Source organism: Ranitomeya imitator, chromosome 2 (assembly GCF_032444005.1).
Source record: "Ranitomeya imitator isolate aRanImi1 chromosome 2, aRanImi1.pri, whole genome shotgun sequence".
Lineage (NCBI taxonomy): Eukaryota > Metazoa > Chordata > Amphibia > Anura > Dendrobatidae > Ranitomeya > Ranitomeya imitator.
The window spans coordinates 629600056-629622953 of NC_091283.1; the positions used below are offsets into that span (position 1 = coordinate 629600056).

The 22898-nt window shown below is 46.1% G+C and overlaps 1 protein-coding gene across 1 annotated transcript in view; it reads right to left on the reverse strand.

The window, feature by feature from the left end:
- Positions 1 to 21330, reverse strand: part of LOC138666761 (oocyte zinc finger protein XlCOF7.1-like) — a 195752-nt gene extending 174422 nt beyond the window's left edge. Inside the window, exon 1 of the mRNA XM_069754936.1 lies at positions 21245 to 21330. Coding sequence (XP_069611037.1) covers positions 21245 to 21293 — 49 coding nt within the window. The 5' untranslated portion in view covers positions 21294 to 21330. The remainder of the gene's footprint in view (positions 1 to 21244) is intronic.
- Between the last annotated feature and the right edge of the window lie 1568 nt (positions 21331 to 22898).

A 22898-nucleotide genomic window follows, 5' to 3' on the forward strand; every position in this document is an offset into this window, starting at 1 on the left:
CACAGGCCTTCAGTAGCAATTGCTAGTCGCCATTACCTTTCTAAGAAAGCTGTGCCTGCACTACATCAGCATTTCACAGACAACATCAACCATTCCTTGACTAAATCTCTTTCTGCCAGGGTGCATTTCACCACAGACACTTGAATGAGTAAGCATGGCCAAGGGTGTTACATCTCGCTGACTGGGCACTGGGTGACTCTGGTGGCTGTGGGGCAGGCACTGCTCCACAAGTCTTGGAATCCCTAAGGCTTGCAGAACAAACCTCTACATTTAACATTCCACAAAAAATAAAAAATAAATGGCACTAAGGTCATGCAATAGAAACACCTGTCGCTCTGGATGACCAGCACTTTAAGAACAGCGGTGTGCAGGTTCTGGGTAGTTGGTGCACAGCATCAAGGAAAAAACATCCAACTGAAAAATATGCAAGAGCAGAAAAGATGCAGCACTCACCCGTGAGCTGTGTCAACGAAGTCCTTTATTGAACCACTAGATGGTGGCCCGATTCTAACACATCAGGTTATCTAGAATATGCATGTCCATGTAGTATATTGCACAGCCCACGTAGTATATTGCCCAGCCACGTAGTATATTGCCCAGCCACTTAGTATATTGCCCAGCCACGTAGTATATTGCCCAGCAACGTAGTATATTGCCCAGCAACATAGTATATTGCCCAGTCACGTAGTATATTGCCCAGCTACATAGTATATTGCCCAGCAACGTAGTATACAGCAGAGAGCCAAGTAGTATACAGCACAGACACGTAGTATATTGCCCAGTCACGTAGTATAGTGCCCAGCTACGTAGTATTTTGCCCAGTCACGTAGTATATTGCCCAGTCACGTAGTATTTTGCCCAGTCACGTAGTATATTGCCCAGTCACGTAGTATATTGCCCAGACACGTATGTAACAGGTTAAAAAAAGAGTTAAAATAAAAAATAAACATATACTCACCTTCCGAGGGAGCCCTTGTAGTCCTGTCGCCTGTGTGCGGTGCACACGGCAGCTTCTGGTCCCAGGGTTGGTATGGGCGCAGGACCTGTGATGACGTCGCGGTCACATGACCGTGACGTCATGGCAGGTCCTTGTCGCATACCATCCTTGCCACCGGAACCTGCCACTTGCATGGAGCGGTAACTGGAGCGTCGCGAGGAGCGGAAAAGATGCCAGAAGGTAAGTATATGATTTTTTTTTTTAATTATTTTTAACATTAGATCTTTTTACTATTGAGGCTGCATAGGCAGCTTCAATAGTAAAAAAGTTGGCCACACAGGGTTAATAGCAGCGTTAATGGAGTGCGTTACACCGCGGCATAACGCGGTCCATTAGCGCTGCCATTAACCCTGTGTGAGCGCTGACTGGAGGGGAGTATGGAGCGGGCACTGACTGCGGGGAGGAAGGAGCGGCCATGTTGCCGCCGGACTGCGCCCGTCGCTGACTGGTCGTGGCAATGATCGTGAGCGTTTTGCCACGACCAATCAGCGACTTGGATTCCATGACAGACAAAGGCCGCGACCAATGAATATCCATGACAGAAGGAAAGACAGAAAGACGGAAGTGACCCTTAGACAATTATATAGTAGATAGTAGGCTCATTCCATGGTAACTTATGTTACATTCTCAAGCCAAAAACTGGCTACAGACTGTTCTTTGAAGTCAGGCACAAAAAGGAGTCAATGTATATTGTACATTAAACTATCCTCAATAGATTTCAACAAAGTTTGATTTTAAAACAATAAAATTAAATACAAAATACAGTGTTTTTACTTGGTAAGTTACGTTGTAAACAAAAAAAGGAAAGTCAATTGTCCTTCATGAGTCTGCCAAATTTTCTGTTCTGGTAAACAGAGGAGAAACACTATTTTTATTGTATTAAAACACCATAGTCCCAGCAACATTAAAAAATTTATTTTAACCTGTCAATTTTAACCTGGCAACAGTTTTTATTACAAGAAATATAGATAACTTATGTTACCGCACAGTATAGTAACTTACGTTACTAAGCTGATGGTAACTAACGTAACAGTAAGTTACCATCAAATGGATTAAACTTATTGTAAGGTAAGTTACTGTACCATCATCTTTGTAACGTAAGTTACTATATTGTGATGTAACATAAGCTACCATGGAACGACCCAGTAGGTCTTTGCACAAAGTTTGTGGGACATACAGGTGCCGTAGAAGCGTCTTGTACGCGAAACGGCTGTCGTCCTTCCCTGCATTCCTCCTGCACCTGTATGTCCCAAGAACTTTGTCAAAAGACCTACCATGGTTCAATAAAGGACTTCGTTGACACAGCTCATGGGTGAGTGCTGCATCTATTCTGCTCTTGCATATTTCTCTACATTTAACACTTCTTCCACTGCTTCTGCCTCCTCCTCTATCTACTCAAGAGCCTCCACCTGCACGCCTAACCTCTGCTTTAATGAGACACGTGTTCTAACAGTGAAGAACGAATCCCTACCACCTTCGTACTGCGCAGCCAGGGCTCACTGCAATCAGGCAGAATTAAAATTGATATGCCTTGGAAATCGCAGTTATACAGCAGAAGATTTGTGGACAGCTCTTCAGGCTGAGTTTGATCAATGGCTGTCAACCTGCATCCAGTGAAGTCCGTGTCCGATAATGGTGCCCTACGGCGAGGCAAACTCACACACTTGCCTTGCATGGCTCACGTCTTCAACCTGGTGGTACTGCTTTTTCTCCCCACTATCCTGGCCTGGGTGAGCTACTCCGGAAAGCACGTAAGCTGTGTGCTCATTTCCGCCTTTCGCCCTCCTCAGGTCATCGTATTACATTGATACAGAGGTCTTTGTCCATGCCAGTTAACAGGTTAATATGCGATGTGCCGACACGGAGGAATTCCACTCTGCACATGTTGCAGCAACTGTGGCAGCAGCAATGAGCCCTGATGCAGTATGTCATGTTGTATAGCCTGGGACAACGCAGTACGGAAGTGGGACATATCATGTTTACAGAGTGGGCACAGATTAAGGACCTCTGCACCCTTCTGCACAGTTCTAAATGGCTACTAAGATGGTTAGCGCTGTTGACGCCATCATCAGCATCACTATTCCAGTCATCTATGCTGGAGTAGACTTTCATTACCCTGCGGGATGAGATGGTGGTCCCAGAAGAAGAGGAGGAAGCAGAGTACAATGCGGAAGGGATAACATTGTCTTTAAGTTCCAGACTTTCATCACACAGGCGGGTGCCAAAGGAGGCTGGATTACTGCGATCGAGGGGGCTGGTGATAACAGACAAACTGTTATCAAAGGTGCAAGATCTGAGGAACAAATGGAGGCGGAAGAGGTGATGGGCGAGCAACTGTCAGATGAAGAGGATAATCCTCCCCTCTCTGTTGCTTGTGGTTGGTGGGAGGGGATGGGGAAACAAGCCTCATTGTTACCCATACAGAACAATTGATGTTCAAAAAACCAGGGTGGGGTAAATACGATAATCACAATTTGCCAAAAAGCTACTGAACCCCAACTAAAGGTTAAGGTAAACTTTTAATTCAGCTAGTAAACCCCCTCAATATTACTCATAACAGCATCCTAGTCAATTCAGAAAGTTCCCAATCACACCTCTGTAGATTTTTCCACTCATTATAAATGTATAATGCATTACGTGACAGATAAAATTGTGGCACATCCCTTTCATCAGTTCCGGATGCTACTTCACCTTATTTCATCCAATCACCTAATCTCCCGTCACTTGCTGTGACAAGCCGTCTCTAATTATTAGTTGAATTAAAAGTTATGTTTTACCTTAATCTTTAGTTGGGGTTCAGTTGCTTTTTGGCAAATTGTGATTATCATTGTTACCCAGCCACCAACACAGCATGGGATTGGACCTCATGGTGGAGCTCGACACATGAGTGTCTTCTTGCTGCTCTATCTGCAACATGATCCCCGTATAGTTATGATTAGGAATGCTGCTGACTACTGAGTTGCCACTCTGTTAGATCCACGTTATAAAACCAAATTTTTCCAGATGCTTCCCGCCCTGGAAAGCGACCCGCGAATGCTGGAGTATCGAAACATGCTTTCACAAACCTTAAAGGGAAACTGTCTCCTCATTTTTCGCACATAAGCTGTGGCCACCGCTATTAGGGGCTTATCTACAGCATTCTGTAATGCTGTAGATAAGTCCCCCGATGTAACCTGAAAGATAAGAAAAACAAATTAGATTATACTCACCCAGGGGCGGTCCGGTGCGGTCTGGGTCCTATGGGCGCATGAAGAGAAGGACAGCACCACAGCAATTGTGAAAAAACAGCTCCCGTATTTATTCTGCCATCTGCAACGTTTCGGTCCGTGGACCTTTTTCAAGCTTGAAAAAGGTCCACGGACCGAAACGTTGCAGATGGCAGAATAAATACGGGAGCTGTTTTTTCACAATTGCTGTGGTGCTGTCCTTCTCTTCATGCGCTTCTGGATTTACCTACTGGGATGGATCCCCTGGTGAGGACATGCACTCTGCTGTCCATAGAGACATTCCCATTATAGGGTGCAGCTTTACTATTAACCCCTTCCCGACCTTTGACGCATACGCTGCGTCATGAAAGTCGGTGCCATTCCGACCCATGACGCAGCATATGCGTCATGGAAAGATCGCGTCCCTGCAGGCCGGGTGAAAGGGTTAACTCCCATTTCACCCGATCTGCAGGGACAGGGGGAGTGGTAGTTTAGCCCAGGGGGGGTGGCTTCACCCCCTCGTGGCTACGATCGCTCTGATTGGCTGTTGAAAGTGAAACTGCCAATCAGAGCGATTTGTAATATTTCACCTAAAAAACTGGTGAAATATTACAATCCAGCCATGGCCGATGCTGCAATATCATCGGCCATGGCTGGAAACACTTATGTGCACCCACCCCACCCCTCCGATCGCCCCCCCACCCCCCCGATCTGTGGTCCGCTCCCCTCCGTCCTGTGCTCCGCTCCCCCGTCCTCCTGTCCGCTTCCCCGTGCACCAATCACACCCCCTGTGCTGCAATCAAACCCCCCCACACTCCGATCCCCCCCCCGCACACAGCGACCCCCCCCCCGTGCTCCGATCCACCCCCCCCGCACAGCGATCCCTCACCCCGTGCTCCAATCCTTCCCCGTGCTCCAATCCTCCCTCCCGTGTTCCGATCCACCCCCCCCCATGATCCGATCCACCCCCCCGTGCTCCGACGCCCCCCCCGTGCCCTGATCTCCCCCCCTTATACTTACCTGGCCGCCCGAGGTCCGTCCGTCTTCTTTCCTGGGCGCCGCCATCTTCCAAAATGGCGGGCGCATGTGCAGTGCGCCCGCCGAATCTGCCGGCCGGCAGATTCGTTCCAGAGTGAATTTTGATCACTGAGATATATCCTATCTCAGTGATCAAAATAAAAAAAATAGTAAATGACCCCCCCCTTTGTCACCCCCATAGATAGGGACAATAAAAAAAATAAAGAATTTTTTTTTTTTTCACTAAGGTTGGGGTAAGAACTAGGGTTAGGGTTAGGGGTAGGGTTAGGGGTAGGGTTAGGGGTAGGGTTAGGGGTAGGGTTAGGGGTAGGGGTAGGGTTAGGGCTAGGGTTAGGGGTAGGGGTAGGGTTAGGGCTAGGGTTAGGGTTAGGGTTAGGGGTAGGGTTAGGGCTAGGGTTAGGGTTTCGGTATGTGCACACGTATTCTGGTCCTATGCGGATTTTTCCGCAGCGGATTTGAAAAATCCACAGTGCTAAACCGCTGCCGATTTATCGTGGATTTACCGCGGTTTTTCTGCGCATTTCACTGCGGTTTTACAACTGCGATTTTCTATTGGAGCAGTTCTAAAACCGCTGCGGAATCCGCAGAAAGAAGTGACATGCTGCGGAATGTAAACCGCTGCGTTTCCGTGCAGTTTTTCCGCAGCATGTGTACAGCGATTTTTGGTTCCCATAGGTTCACATTGAACTGTACACTCATGGGAAACTGCTGCGGATCCGCAGCGTTTTCCGCAGCGTGTGCACATACCTTTAGAATTAGGCCATGTGCACACGGTGCGGATTGGCCGCTGCGGATTCGCAGCAGTGTTCCATCAGGTTTACAGTACCATGTAAACATATGGAAAACCAAATCCGCTGTGCCCATGGTGCAGAAAATACCGCGCGGGAACGCTGCGTTGTATTTTCCGCAGCATGCCAATTCTTTGTGCGGATTCCGCAGCGTTTTACACCTGTTCCTCAATAGGAATCCACAGGTGAAATCCGCACAAAAAACACTGGAAATCCACGGTAAATCCACAGGTAAAACGCAGTGCCTTTTACCCGCGGATTTTTCAAAAATGATGCTGAAAAATCTCATACGAATCCGCAACGTTGGCACATAGCCTTAGAGTTGGGTTGGAATTAGGGTTGTGGTTAGGGTTAGGGGTGTGTTGGGGTTAGGGTTGTGGTTAGGGGTGTGTTGGGGTTAGGGTTGTGATTAGGGTTACGGCTACAGTTGGGATAAGGGTTAGGGGTGTGTTGGAGGTAGAATTGAGGGGTTTCCACTGTTTAGGCACTTCAGGGGGTCTCCAAACGCAACATGGCGCCACCATTGATTCCAGCCAATCTTGTATTCAAAAATTCAAATGGTGCTCCCTCACTTCCGAACCCCGACGTGTGCCCAAACAGTGGTTTACCCCCACATATGGGGTACCAGCATACTCAGGACAAACTGCGCAACAATTACTGGGGTCCAACTTCTCCTGTTACCCTTGAGAAAATAAAAAATTGCTTGCTAAAACATCATTTTTGAGGAAAGAAAAATGATTTTTTATTTTCACGGCTCTGCGTTGTAAACGTCTGTGAAGCACTTGGGGGTTCAAAGTGCTCACCACATATCTAGATAAGTTCCTTGGGGGGTCTAGTTTCCAAAATGGGGTCACTTGTGGGGGGTTTCTACTGTTTAGGCACACCAGGGGCTCTGCAAACGCAACATGACGCCCGCAGACCATTCCATCAAAGTCTGCATTTCAAAAGTCACTACTTCCCTTCTGAGCCCCCACGTGTGCCCAAACAGTGGTTTACCCCCACACATGGGGCATCAGCGTACTCAGGAGAAACTGGACAACAACTTTTGTGGTCCAATTTCTCCTGTAACCCTTAGGAAAATAAAAAATTCTGGGCTAAAAAATTATTTTTGAGGAAAGAAAACGTATTTATTATTTTCACGGCTCTGCGTTATAAACTTCTGTAAAGCACTTGGGGGTTGAAAGTGCTCACCACACATCTAGATAAGTTCCTTTGGGGGTCTAGTTTCCAAAATGGGGTCACTTGTGGGGGGTTTCTACTGTTTAGGCACACCAGGGGCTCTGCAAACGCAATGTGACGCCCGCAGACCATTCCATCAAAGTCTGCATTTCAAAAGTCACTACTTCCCTTCTGAGCCCCCACGTGTGCCCAAACAGTGGTTTACCCCCACACATGGGGTATCAGCGTACTCAGGAGAAACTGGACAACAACTTTTGTGGTCCAATTTCTCCTGTAACCCTTGGGAAAATAAAAAATTCTGGGCTAAAAAATTATTTTTGAGGAAAGAAAACGTATTTATTATTTTCACTGCTCTGTGTTATGAACTTCTGTGAAGCACTTGGGGGTTCAAAGTGCTCACCTCACATCTAGATAAGTTCCTTTCGGGGTCTAGTTTCCAAAATGGGGTCACTTGTGGGGGGTTTCTACTGTTTAGCCACATCAGGGGCTCTGCAAACGCAACGTGACGCCCGCAGAGCATTCCATCAAAGTCTGCATTTCAAAACGTCACTACTTCACTTCCGAGCCCCAGCATGTGCCTAAACAGTGGTTTACCCCCACATATGGGGTATCAGCGTACTCAGGAGAAACTGGACAACAACTTTTGGGGTCAAATTTCTCCTGTTACCCTTGGGAAAACAAAAAATTGCGGGCTAAAATTCATTTTTGAGAAAATAATTTTTTTTTTTTATTTTCATGGCTCTGCGTTATAAACTTCTGTGAAGCACTTGAGGGTTCAAAGTGCTCACTACACATCTAGATTAGTTCCTTTGGGGGTCTAGTTTCCAAAATGGGGTAATTTGTGGGGGATCTCCAATGTTTAGGCACACAGGGGCTCTCCAAACGCGACATGGTGTCCGCTAATGATTGGAGCTAATTTTCCATTTAAAAAGCCAAATGGCGTGCCTTCCCTTCTGAGCCCTGCCGTGCGCCCAAACAGTGGTTTACCCCCACATATGGGGTATCTGCATACTCAGGACAAACTGGACAACAACATTTGTGGTCCAATTTCTCCTATTACCATTGGCAAAATAGGAAATTCCAGGCTAAAAAATCATTTTTGAGAAAAGAAAAATAATTTTTTATTTTCATGGCTCTGCATTATAAACTTCTGTGAAGCACCTGGGGGTTTAAAGTGCTCAGTATGCATCTAGATAAGTTCCTTGGGGGGTCTAGTTTCCAAAATGGGGTCACTTGTGGGGGAGCTCCATTGCATAGGCACACAGGGGCTCTCCAAATGCGACATGGTGTCCGCTAACAATTGGAGCTAATTTTCCATTCAAAAAGTTAAAAGGCGCGCCTTCCCTTCCGAGCCCTGCCGTGTGCCCAAACAGTGGTTTACCCCCACATATGAGGTATCGGCGTACTCGGGAGAAATTGCTCAACAAATTTTAGGATCCATTTTATCCTATTGCCCATGTGAAAATGAAAAAATTGAGGCGAAAATAAATTTTTTGTGAAAAAAAAGTACTTTTTCATTTTTACGGATCAATTTGTGAAGCACCTGAGGGTTTAAAGTGCTCACTAGGCATCTAGATAAGTTCCTTGGGGGGTCCAGTTTCCAAAATGGGGTCACTTGTGGGGGAGCTCCAATGTTTAAGCACACAGGGTCTCTCCAAACGCGACATGGTGTCCGCTATCGATGGAGATAATTTTTCATTCAAAAAGTCAAATGGCGCTCCTTCCCTTCCGAGCCTTACCATGTGCCCAAACAGTGGTTTACCCCCACATGTGAAGTATCGGTGTACTCAGGAGAAATTGCCAAACAAATTTTAGGATCCATTTTATCCTGTTGTCCATGTGAAAATGAAAAAATTGAGGCTAAAAGAATTTTTTTGTGAAAAAAAAGTACTTTTTCATTTTTACGGATCAATTTGTGAAGCACCTGGGGGTTTAAAGGGCTCACTATGCATCTAGATAAGTTCCTTGGGGCGTCTAGTTTCCAAAATGGGGTCACTTGTGGGGGAGCTCCAATTTTTAGGCACACGGGGGCTCTCCAAATGTGACATGGTGTCCGCTAAAGAGTGCAGCCAATTTTTCATTCAAAAAGTCAAATGGCGCTCCTTCCCTTCCAAGCCCTGCCGTGCGCCCGAACAGTGGTTTACCCCCACATATGAGGTATCGGCGTACTCAGGACAAATTGGACAACAACGTACGTGGTTCAGTTTCTCCTTTTACCATTGGGAAAATAAAAAAATTGTTGCTGAAAAATCATTTTTGTGACTAAAAAGTTAAATGTTCATTTTTTCCTTCCATGTTGCTTCTGCTGCTGTGAAGCACCTGAAGGGTTAATAAACTTCTTGAATGTGGTTTTGTGCACCTTGAGGGGTGCAGTTTTTAGAATGGTGTCACTTTTGGGTATTTTCAGCCATATAGACCCCTCAAACTGACTTCAAATGTGAGGTGGTCCCTAAAAAAAATGGTTTTGTAAATTTCGTTGTAAAAATGAGAAATCGCTGGTCAAATTTTAACCCTTATAACTTCCTAGCAAAAAAAAATTTTGTTTCCAAAATTGTGCTGATGTAAAGTAGACGTGTGGGAAATGTTATTTATTAACTATTTTGTGTCACATAACTCTCTGGTTTAACAGAATAAAAATTCAAAATGTGAAAATTGCGAAATTTTCAAAATTTTCGCCAAATTTCCGTTTTTATCACAAATAAACACAGAATTTATTGACCTAAATTTACCACTAACATGAAGCCCAATATGTCACGAAAAAACAATCTCAGAACCGCTAGGATCCATTGAAGCGTTCCTGAGTTATTACCTCATGAAGGGACACTGGTCAGAATTGCAAAAAACGGCAAGGTCTTTAAGGTCAAAATAGGCTGGGTCATGAAGGGGTTAATATTTGATACTTGGGTCCTATGGGTGTCGGAGGTCCGGGTCTGGCGCCTCCCATCTTCATGCTATGACGTCCTTTTCCTTGCTTCTGTCGCGGCTCATGCACAGGCATAATTCTCTGCCCTGGTGACGGCAGATCGAAGTACTGCAGTGCGCAGGTGCCAGGAAAGCTCAGAGAGGCCCCTGCCTACGCACTGCAGTACTTTACTCTGCCCTCAAAAGGGGAGATCAGTACGCCTGCACAGGAGCCGTGACACGAAGCAAGGAGGGGGATGTCATCACATGAAGATGGGAAGCACCGGACCCGGGCCTGCGACGCCCATCGGACCCGGACAGCACCGGACCGCCACTGGGTGAGTATAATCTAACTTGTTTTTCTTATCTTTCAGGATACATTGGGGACTTATTTATAGCATTATAGAATGCTGTAAATAAGCCCCTAATGGCGGTGGCCACAGCTCATATGCGAAAAATTAGGTGACAGATTCCCTTTAAGAGAGCTTTTCCCCAAGACAGGGGTGAAGCACACAGTTTGCATCGCAGCTCTATACTTCCAACCTTTAGCACATCAATTCATCAAAACACTAGCTGCAGCAGCAGTGGTGTAAGTGGAAGAACAATTTCTGTGAGTCCTTTGACATTTTTTTTAGACCAACTCGTGCACCAACTCAACAGAGTCCAAGTCTTACATGTGGTGAACTAATGGAGAAGGTGCAGGAGTATCTAGAACTGAATATCAATACCATCAGGGAGGGTTTAGACCCTCTCACATTTTGATCTTCCAAACTGGATGAGTGGCCTGAGCTCGCCTCACACGCCTTGGGGTTTAATCGCGCCCGTCAACCAGCGTTCTCTCAGAAAGTGTCTTCAGCACTGCTGATGGTGTCTTGACGGGTAATCGCAGCTGGCTGTCCCCTGAAAGTGTAGACCGCCTAACTTTTGTCAAGATGAACAAGTCATGGATCTCCAAGGACTTTTGCACCCCAATCGCAGACTGTACAGACTAGGTGATACATAGCATATGGTTGTGTCAAGCTCGTATTAGTTATGTGAGCGTATTGGAATAAAATATAACTTTTAATAAATTATTTAAAAATCCAAAACAAGAAAAATCTAATATCCTAAAGTGCAAGGTGCTAGGACAAAACAGAAAAACACAGTGGAGCAAACGCCAACACGTAAACACAATCATCTATAAAGGACTTCTTTTTGAAAACCATTAGTCCATTTGTTATACCATATATAGCAATAGTTGGAATTCTCTGTATTCCCTCCCCTAAACTATAGGGTCTGACTGGTGGTAAGCAGGTTGGTTGCATGGCAAGCCACTCTTTGTGCAGCACCTGCTATCTATTTGTTTATGTATATGCAAATGAAACAGGGAAAGGTAAATATGGCAAGTGCCAGGGGCCTGAGTGACGAGAGGTGAGTATGTCTTTTTTTTTTTTTTAAATCGCAGCAATAGCATATGGGGCAAATGTTTCTATGGAGCATCTTATGGGGCCACAATCAACCTTTATGCTGCATTATATGGGGCAAATGTTTCTATGGAGCATCTTATGGGGCCATGATCAACCTTTATGCAGTATTGTATGGGGCAAATGTTTCTATGCAGCATCTTATGGGACCATTATTAACCTTTATGCAGCATTGTAAGGGGCAAATGTTTCTATGGAGCATCTTATGGGGCCATTATTAATCTTTATGCAGCATTGTATGGGGCAAATGTGTAACAACCTCGCCGGCATCACTGCACGGCCTTCCATTCCCCACCTGCCTGTTACATCAACTCACTCACCCAGTGCCATGCTGTGAGATCTGTCTGCTGCCGGCTCCATGCCATGTGCTCCATGGCCGCTTACTCTGTGTACACTTCCTGGCTGTGTGCATAGGGGGGCGGCGCCAGCAACTCCGGATTCTTATTGAGACTGTGTGCACCTCCCTTAGGTGCTCCTGGCCAATAGCCTTGAGGCCTCTGATACTTAAGGCATCCTCACCCATTGGAGGATGCCTGAGCAAACTATTTCCCTCAGTTAGCACTTGCTACTGAACTGCCAGGTCGTGTCTGTTTCCTGTCTCTGAGGGCTGCAATTAGCAGGCCTTCATCTGTGTTCTGTTTGTGTATCCGTGTCCGTTCCTGTCTGAACTCTGGTCTATGTCCGTTCCTGTTCCTCTTTTGTCATTAGTCATTTCCCACTCTGCTGTTTACCTTCGCCTTATCTTTCTGCTCTGTTCGCCACTGACTGTGGCTCTGTTTCTCTCTGCTCAGTTCTGCCACAACCTGTGGTTCTGTGCCTCTCAGCTTTGCTCTCGGCTCTGCACTCTGTGGCTTTGCTCTCAGCTCTGCTCTCTGTAACTTTGCTCTGCACTCTGTGGTTTTGCTCTGCGGCACCACTCAGCTCTCGCTCTGCGGTTCCGCTCCTTGCGGTTCTACCTGCCTCCGCCTCCTGTGTTTCAGCACGTGGCTCCTTCTCTGCTCTTAGCTCTGCCTTCTCCTTCTCTGCTCTTAGCTCCGCCTTCTCCTTCTCTGCTCTTAGCTCCGCCTTCTCCATCTCTGCTTTTAGCTCCGTCTTCTCCTTCTCTGCTCTTAGCTCCGCCTTCTCTACTCTTGCTCCACCTCCTGTGGTTCTGTGTTGTGAATTCTGTGGCAGAGCTCCCTCCTGTGGTCACAAGTGGTACTTCGGCTGGTTCTCTCTGTGAGCTTCCGTTGGTGGAGGAAAGTGGTACTGCGGCTTCTGAGTTTCCTTCCTCAGGTGATGTGGTGAAGTCGTTAGGTGCTGCTCTATTTAACTCCACCTAGTGCTTTGATCCTGGCCTCCAGTCAATGTTCTAGTATTGGACCTGTTTCCTCCTGGATCGTTCCTGTGGCCTGCTGCTCTGCATAGCTAAGTTACTCTTTGCTATTTGTTTGCTGTTTTTTTCTGTCCAGCTTGTCAATTCGTTTTTTACTGCTTGCTGGAAGCTCTGGGACGCAGAGGGTGTACCTCTGTGCCGTTAGTTCGGTACGGAGGGTCTTTTTGCCCCCTTTGCGTGGTTTTTGTAGGGTTTTGTGTTGACCGCAAAGTTACCTTTCCTATCCTCGCTCTGTTCAGAAAGTTGGGCCTCACTTTGCTAAATCTATTTCATCTCTACGTTTGTCTTTTCATCTTAACTCACAGTCATTATATGTGGGGGCTGCCTTTTCCTTTGGGGTATTTCTCTGAGGCAAGGTAGGCTTATTTTCTATCTTCAGGCTAGCTAGTTTCTCAGGCCGTGCCGAGTTGCATAGGGAGCGTTGGGCGCAATCCACGGCTGCCTTTAGTGTTGTTGGAGAGGATTAGGCATTGCGGTCAACAGAGTTCCAACGTCTCAGAGCTCGTTCTTGTTTTTTGGGTTATTGCCAGGTCACTGTATGTGCGCTGACCTCTATGTCCATTGTGGTACTGAATTACCTTTCATAACAGTACTGGAGGCCAAAAGTACTAATGATTCTCAAAAGAGGGAAAAAAGAAGTTCTGAGACCATTTTTTTTTCTCTGCACTGTGTTTTGCCTTTTTTTTCCCCTAGACATTTGGGTGGTTCAGGACACAGGTGTAGCAATGGACATTAAAGGTCTGTCTTCATGTGTGGATCAGCTCACGGCAAGAGTACAAAGTATTCAAGACTTTGTGGTTCAGAATTCTATGTTAGAACCGAGAATTCCTATTCCTGATTTGTTTTTTGGAGATAGAACTAAATTTCTGAGTTTCAAAAATAATTGTAAACTATTTCTGGCTTTGAAACCTCGCTCCTCTGGTGACCCAGTTCAACAAGTTAGGATCGTTATTTCTTTTTTGCGTGGCGACCCTCAGGACTGGGCATTTTCTCTTGCGTCAGGAGATCCTGCATTAAGTAATATCGATGCATTTTTCCTGGCGCTCGGATTGCTGTACGATGAGCCTAATTCTGTGGATCAGGCAGAGAAGAATTTGCTGGCTCTGTGTCAGGGTCAGGATGAAATAGAGGTATATTGTCAGAAATTTAGAGAGTGGTCCGTACTCACTCAGTAGAATGAAGGTGCGCTCGCAGCTATTTTCAGAAAAGGTCTCTCTGAAGCCCTTAAGGATGTCATGGTGGGATTTCCTATGCCTGCTGGTCTGAATGAGTCTATGTCTTTGTCTGTCATTCAGATCGGTCAACGCTTGCGCGAGCGTAAATCTGTGCACCATTTGGCGGTATTACCTGAGCTTAAACCTGAGCCTATGCAGTGCGATAGGACTTTGACCAGAGTTGAATGGCAAGAACACAGACGTCTGAATGGGCTGTGTTTCTACTGTGGTGATTCCACTCATGCTATCTCTGATTGTCCTAAGCGCACTAAGCGGTTCGCTAGGTCTGCCACCATTGGTACGGTACAGTCAAAATTTCTTCTGTCTGTTACCTTGATCTGCTCTTTGTCATCATATTCTGTCATGGCATTTGTGGACTCAGGCGCTGCTCTGAATTTGATGGACTTGGAGTAGGCTAGGCGTTGTGGGTTTTTCTTGGAGCCCTTGCAGTGTCCTATTCCATTGAGAGGAATTGATGCTACGCCTTTGGCCAAGAATAAGCCTCAGTACTGGACCCAGCTGACAATGTGCATGGCTCCTGCACATCAGGAGGTTATTCGCTTTCTGGTGTTGCATAATCTGCATGATGTGGTCGTGTTGGGGTTGCCATGGCCACAAGTCCATAATCCAGTATTAGATTGGAAATCCATGTCTGTGTCCAGCTGGGGTTGTCAGGGGGTACATGGTGATGTTCCATTTCTGACTATTTCGTCATCCACCCCTTCTGAGGTTCCTGAGTTCTTGTCTGATTACCGGGATTTATTTGATGAGCCCAAGTCCGATACCCTACCTCCGCATAGGGATTGTGATTGTGCTATCGATTTGATTCCTGGTAGTAAATTCCCAAAAGGTCGACTGTTTAATTTATCTGTGCCTGAGCACGCCGCTATGCGGAGTTATGTGAAGGAGTCTTTGGAGAAGGGGCATATTCGCCCGTCATCGTCGCCATTAGGAGCAGGGTTCTTTTTTGTAGTCAAGAAGGATGGTTCACTGAGACCTTGTATAGATTACCGCCTTCTAAATAAGATCACGGTTAAATTTCAGTACCCCTTGCCATTGTTATCTGATTTGTTTGCTCGGATTAAGGGGGCTAGTTGGTTCACCAAGATAGATCTTCGTGGTGCGTATAATCTTGTGCGTATTAAGCGAGGCGATGAGTGGAAAACTGCATTTAATACGCCCGTGGGCCATTTTGAGTATCTAGTAATGCCGTTCGGACTTGCCAATGCTCCATCAGTGTTTCAGTCCTTTATGCATGACATCTTCCGAGAGTACCTGGATAAATTCCTGATTGTGTACTTAGATGACATTTTGATCTTCTCGGATGATTGGGAGTCTCATGTGAAGCAGGTCAGAACGGTGTTTCAGGTCCTGCGTGCTAATTCTTTGTTTGTGAAGGGATCAAAGTGTCTCTTTGGTGTTCAGAAGGTTTCATTTTTGGGGTTCATCTTTTCCCCTTCTACTATCGAGATGGACCCTGTTAAGGTCCAAGCCATCCATAATTGGACTCAGCCGACATCTCTGAAAAGTCTGCAAAAGTTCCTGGGCTTTGCTAATTTTTATCGTCGCTTCATCTGCAATTTTTCTAGTATTGCTAAACCATTGACCGATTTGACCAAGAAAGGTGCTGATGTGGTCAATTGGTCTTCTGCTGCGGAGGAAGCTTTTCAAGAGTTGAAGCGTCGTTTTTCTTCTGCCCCTGTGTTGTGTCAACCAGATGTTTCGCTTCCGTTCCAGGTCGAGGTTGATGCTTCTGAGATTGGAGCAGGGGCTGTTTTGTCGCAGAGAAGTTCTGATTGCTCGGTGATGAAACCATGCGCCTTCTTTTCCAGGAAGTTTTCGCCTGCTGAGCGAAATTATGATGTGGGCAATCGAGAGTTGCTGGCCATGAAGTGGGCATTCGAGGAGTGGCGTCATTGGCTTGAAGGAGCTAAGCATCGCGTGGTGGTCTTGACTGATCATAAGAACTTGACTTATCTCGAGTCCGCCAAGCGGTTGAATCCTAGACAAGCTCGTTGGTCGTTGTTTTTTGCCCGTTTTGACTTTGTGATTTCATACCTTCCGGGCTCTAAAAATGTGAAGGCGGATGCTCTGTCTAGGAGTTTTGTGCCCGACTCTCCGGGTGTATCTGAGCCGGCGGGTATCCTCAAAGAGGGAGTAATTGTGTCTGCCATCTCCCCTGATTTGCGGCGGGTGCTGCAAAAATTTCAGGTTAATAAACCTGATCGTTGCCCAGCGGAGAAACTGTTTGTCCCTGATAGGTGGACGAATAAAGTTATCTCTGAGGTTCATTGTTCGGTGTTGGCTGGTCATCCTGGAATCTTTGGTACCAGAGAGTTAGTGGCTAGATCCTTTTGGTGGCCATCTCTGTCGCGGGATGTGCGTACTTTTGTGCAGTCCTGTGGGATTTGTGCTCGGGCTAAGCCCTGCTGTTCTCGTGCCAGTGGGTTGCTTTTGCCCTTGCCGGTCCCGAAGAGGCCTTGGACACATATCTCTATGGATTTTATTTCAGATCTTCCCGTCTCTCAAAAGATGTCAGTCATTTGGGTGGTCTGTGATCGCTTCTCTAAGATGGTCCATTTGGTATCCTTGTCTAAATTGCCTTCCTCCTCTGATTTGGTGCCATTGTTTTTCCAGCATGTGGTTCGTTTACATGGCATTCCAGAGAATATCGTTTCTGACAGAGGTTCCCAGTTTGTTTCGAGGTTTTGGCGAGCCTTTTGTGGTAGGATGGGCATTGACTTGTCTTTTTCCTCGGCTTTCCATCCTCAGACTAATGGCCAGACCGAACGAACCAATCAGACCTTGGAAACATATCTGAGATGCTTTGTTTCTGCTGATCAGGATGACTGGGTGTCCTTTTTGCCTTTGGCTGAGTTCGCCCTTAATAATCGGGCCAGCTCGGCTACTTTGGTTTCGCCGTTTTTCTGCAATTCTGGTTTCCATCCTCGTTTCTCTTCAGGGCAGGTTGAGTCTTCGGACTGTCCTGGTGTGGATACTGTGGTGGACAGGTTGCAGCAGATTTGGACTCATGTAGTGGACAATTTGACTTTGTCCCAGGAGAAGGCTCAACGTTTCGCTAATCGCAGATGCTGTGTGGGTCCCCGACTTCGGGTTGGCGACTTGGTTTGGTTATCTTCTCGTCATATTCCTATGAAGGTTTCCTCTCCTAAGTTTAAGCCTCGTTTTATTGGTCCGTATAGGATTTCTGAGGTTCTTAATTCTGTGTCTTTTCGTTTGACCCTTCCAGATTCTTTTTCCATACATAACGTATTCCATAGGTCATTGTTGCGGAGATACGTGGCACCTATGGTTCCATCTGTTGATCCTCCTGCCCCGGTTTTGGTGGAGGGGGAGTTGGAGTATATTGTGGAGAAGATTTTGGATTCTCGTGTTTCAAGGCGGAAACTCCAGTATCTGGTTAAGTGGAAGGGTTATGCTCAGGAAGATAATTTCTGGGTCTTTGCCTCTGATGTCCATGCTCCCGATCTTGTTCGTGCCTTTCATATGGCTCATCCTGGTCGTCCTGGGAGCTCTGGTGAGGGTTCGGTGACCCCTCCTTAAGGGGGGGGTACTGTTGTGAATTCTGTGGCAGAGCTCCCTCCTGTGGTCACAAGTGGTACTTCGGCTGGTTCTCTCTGTGAGCTTCCGTTGGTGGAGGAAAGTGGTACTGCGGCTTCTGAGTTTCCTTCCTCAGGTGATGTGGTGAAGTCGTTAGGTGCTGCTCTATTTAACTCCACCTAGTGCTTTGATCCTGGCCTCCAGTCAATGTTCTAGTATTGGACCTGTTTCCTCCTGGATCGTTCCTGTGGCCTGCTGATCTGCATAGCTAAGTTACTCTTTGCTATTTGTTTGCTGTTTTTTTCTGTCCAGCTTGTCAATTTGTTTTTTACTGCTTGCTGGAAGCTCTGGGACGCAGAGGGTGTACCTCCGTGCCGTTAGTTCGGTACGGAGGGTCTTTTTGCCCCCTTTGCGTGGTTTTTGTAGGGTTTTGTGTTGACCGCAAAGTTACCTTTCCTATCCTCGCTCTGTTCAGAAAGTTGGGCCTCACTTTGCTAAATCTATTTCATCTCTACGTTTGTCTTTTCATCTTAACTCACAGTCATTATATGTGGGGGCTGCCTTTTCCTTTGGGGTATTTCTCTGAGGCAAGGTAGGCTTATTTTCTATCTTCAGGCTAGCTAGTTTCTCAGGCCGTGCCGAGTTGCATAGGGAGCGTTGGGCGCAATCCACGGCTGCCTTTAGTGTTGTTGGAGAGGATTAGGGATTGCGGTCAACAGAGTTCCCACGTCTCAGAGCTCGTTCTTGTTTTTTGGGTTATTGCCAGGTCACTGTATGTGCGCTGACCTCTATGTCCATTGTGGTACTGAATTACCTTTCATAACAGTTCTGCTTTGCATCCGCTCTTGCTCTATCTCTGTTCAGCAACTTGCCGTACATGTCTCTACCTGTTTCTTTATATTCTCCCGTCTGAACAGGTTCCTACCTGTTTCCATATACTCTCCTGTCTGAACAGGATCTTACCTGTTTTCATACACCCGCCTGTATACCAGTTCCTACCAGAGTATCTGTCTGCCTGTCTGCCAGTGCCAGCTGTGCCCGCCTGTCTGCCAGAGTGCCAGCCGTGCCCGTCTGCCTGCCTGTATCTCCATCAAGCCAGTCTGCCCTTCAGGGCCTCTGCCGTACCCGTCTGTCAGCCAGTGTCACAGCTGTGCCTGCCTGCCTGTGTCTCGTTCCCGGTGGGATCAGCATCCACAGTCCGACTCCACCCTGGAGTGGTACCTGGTAGCTTCCTATTGCACAAGTCTGACCTCACCATCAGAGGCTCCAGCGAACACATAGGAAGCTACTTAGTTACGCCTCTTCCAGGGAAGTTTGGGCTGTGGTCCAGTGGGGCCACACCCCCGCACGCCCGCGCCAACCAGTCTCGGCGCGAGCGTTACAAAATGTCTCTATGGAGCATCTTATGGGGCCATAATCAACCTTTATGCAGCATTATATGGGGCACATTTTCTATGGAGCATCTTATGGGGCCATTATTAAACTTTGTGCAGCATTATATGGGGCATATTTTAATATGGAGCATCTTATGGGGCCCATCATAAACTTTATGGAGCATTATATGGGGCATATTTTAATATTTAGCATCTTATGGGGCCATCATTAACCTTTTATGCAGCATTATATGGGGCGTATTTTGTATGGAGCATCTTATGGGGCCCATCATGAACTGTATAGAGCATTATATGGTGCTCCTGATTCAATATGGATATTAAAAAATAACACTTAACCTACTGATGTCTCAATTAATTTTACTTTTATTGGTATCTATTTTTATTTTTGAAATTTACCGGTAGTTGCTGCATTTCCCACCGTAGGCTTATACTCGAGTCAATAACTTTTCCCAGTTTTTTGTGGCAAAATTAGGGGTCTCGGCTTATACTCGGGTAGGCTTATACTCGAGTTTATACAGTACTTATTAAAAGTTATATTTTATTCCAATACGCTGACATAACAGACCAGGTGATATTGCATTTTTTAGTGTAATGCACTAATGTCACGTAAATGCACTCTGTGATATCTTTAGTGTGGCTTCTGTGCCTGCTGTGGCTGCTGCTGCTGATGATATTAACACAAATTTGTGGAAATGTGATGTCACACCGTAAACGGCGATAAAGGGGCAGGACGGCGTACTGAGACCCGCACCTGTCCCTGACTCTATAAAGGGGCCCTGACTTGCCCTTATCTCAGTGGTACCTATAATGGTTAGGAGGCCTGAGCCGCCAGCGTATCCCTGTCTTCTGTGTAGACCCTATCAGTGGCCCCCTCTACCCCCCAGGAAGGAGGACTGCACAAAAATAGCAAAATGACAAATAGACAGGGAATACAGACAAAGTAACTTAAATAGCAAACACCCTGAAAAGTCACACAATCACAGAGGAAACACTGAGTAGGAAAAAAGGGGGGAAGAACAAAGGAGAGAAAACAGGTTTAACATGCAACCAAATAAGCAGACAACAATCTAAGTAGATAAACCTCCAAGCTCCAACACTACGCTCCTTCACACTCCAAGACAGGCAGCTGAACTGATCACTGACAACAGTTGTAGTCAAAGCTAGGTCTATATAGAGGATGAGATTACAAAATCCAATTTAGCTAAGAGACCAAGCTCTCAGCAACTTCAGCAACAAGGTTAACTCCTGCACTGCTGGCACAAGGCAGCCAGGTCAGAACTCAGGAGAAAAGCTTCTGTTCACTGTGTGTAAACGAGGCCCAGAGCGCTGCGGTTCACTGAAGCCTCTTAGTCGCGGTAGCCCCGTGACATGTGAACAGTTATGGTTGGTCTACATCTGCTGGGTTAGCAGTAGTGGAAGATGTGTTAGTCCCAATTATATTGTTTCTATTCTCGTGACAGTTATTCCATTTCGCTGGTGTCAGGCCCTCGTTTTTTAAAATGTGAAGACTCCAGGTTGGGTGCCCATCTGCTGGATTGGATGTAGTGGAAGACCATTCAGTCATGCTCGGCGAATACTTGACAAATTAATCGGCGAATATTGCAAATTCGGCGATCGTAATCCGAACCGAACATTTAAATAGTCGCTCATCTCTAATCAATTGTAAAACTCTAATAGCATTAGGTGTACCAGCACTAGTTCCGTCAGCCTTTGATGTTATTGACAGAGATATTCTGCGAGAGAAAAGCTATGATTTGGAAAAGATGAAAGAATTTGTCACATTAAATAAGCCTCTTGTGGTTGATGACCAAAGATCGGCGTTTTTGGCAATTATGGCTTCAAGTGGAAATGGGAGACTGTTTTTTCTTGATGCCCCAGGAGGTAGCGGTAAAACATTATTAATTAATTTGCTGCTTGCAGAAATTTGCTCAATCAATAACATTGCTCTGGCCGTTACCACACTTAGAGGCCTCACGGCTCATTCAGCACTAGGATTGCCCTTGAATCTAGCGCTCTTGGAAACACCCATCTGTAATCTCACTAAGATTTTTCAAAGATCTAGGGGGATCCAATCACTTAATGGGGGAAATTGTACTACTTTTTGCTGGTGACTTCTGCCAAACGTTACCTGTTCTTACTGAAGCAAGTCCAGAAGACGAGCTGAATACTTCCCGCATACACTGAGGACCCTGATCATGTGACCCCTGACTCCTCCCCTCCTGTGACCTCATCACAGGTCCTGTGCGTCTGTGCACACAGAACAGCCATATATGGTGTGGCTCTGCTTTTGTAGCTAGAGTTTATGGGCTCCCTCCAGGTCCTGAATACAGCCCATACATTCTAGCTGTCTCAGAAGTGAATGCGCTCAACTGTGTGGGCTCCTTCCAGGTTCCCACTGCAGCCCATACAGTCTAGCTGCTTCACTTCTGAAAGTGATAGACTGTGTGGGCTTCTTCCAGGTATAGATTTAAGTCATTTCCAAAATACGGGCCATAAATCGTAAGCTCATCAACAGAAAAATACGTATAGAACCAAACAAACAAAAAAAAAAAAGTGGGCCTTAGTGCATTTCTTAGGCTACGTTCAGATTAGCGTTTCCCGACGCTGCGTCGGGCGACGCAGCGGCGACGCACGCGTCATGCGCCCCTATGTTTAACATGGGGGACGCATGCGTTTTTCTTGTTGCGTTTTCCGACACGTGCGTCGTTTTTGACGCTAGCGTCGGACGCAAGAAAATGCAACAAGTTGCATTTTTCTTGCGTCCGACTTTCGTCAAAAAACGACGCACGCGTCGCAAAACGCAGCGTTTTTGCGTGCGTTTGCACGCGTTTTTTCGTGCGTCGTGCGTTGCGTCGCCGACGCAGCGGCGCGCAACGCTAATCTGAACGTAGCCTTAAAAATGTATACAAATTTTATTAAGACAATTAAAAAAAAACAAAGTCATATTAACATAGAGACAATTATATGCAAAAAGAATCAGGGTGTAAATGACATCTAAGTGCCACGCACGCAAACCAGTTGGTCAGCTTGTATGGTAAAAAACAGGAAGTAATACAAATATGCATATGTACTCCCACAACAGATAGCCACGTATAGAGTATACCACTAAGAAATGTGGTAGTGACCGTTGGTAATTCCTATTCAACAATTAGTAAATAGACCCAAAGTATAAGGTAACCGTATAATCCAGATAAGCATGATACGGGTCAGAGTAATGCAGAAGGAATTATGACACAGCCAAAGATCACATATTATGAAGTAAGGCCAAAACCAAGGGGATTGTACAAAGATATCAATCCATAGATGACACACAGTTTGTTATACCATGTATAATGAAGGGAAGAGAATGCCCATAGTGCACCAACCTGAATGCGTAGCATGGAAAAGCAGACCCCAACGCACGTTTTTGCAATGTTGCTTCCTCGGGGGGGCGTATGTTTATCTGGATTATACGGTTACCTTATACTTTGGGTCTATGTACTAACTGTTGAATAGGAATTACCAACGGTCACTACCACATTTCTTAGTCTATACTTGGCTATCTGTTGTGGGAGTACATATGCATATTTGTATTACTTCCTGGTTTTTTGCCATACAACCTGACCAACTGTTTTGCGTGCGTGGCACTTAGGCTACGTTCACAATAGGGTTGTGCGGTGCAGCGTTGGCGACGCAACGCACAACGCAAATGTGAACGCATGCACAATGCAGCATTTTGTGACGCATGCGTTCATTTTTTCATGGTTTTTGGCGCAGAAAAACCTGCATCATGCAGCGTCCTC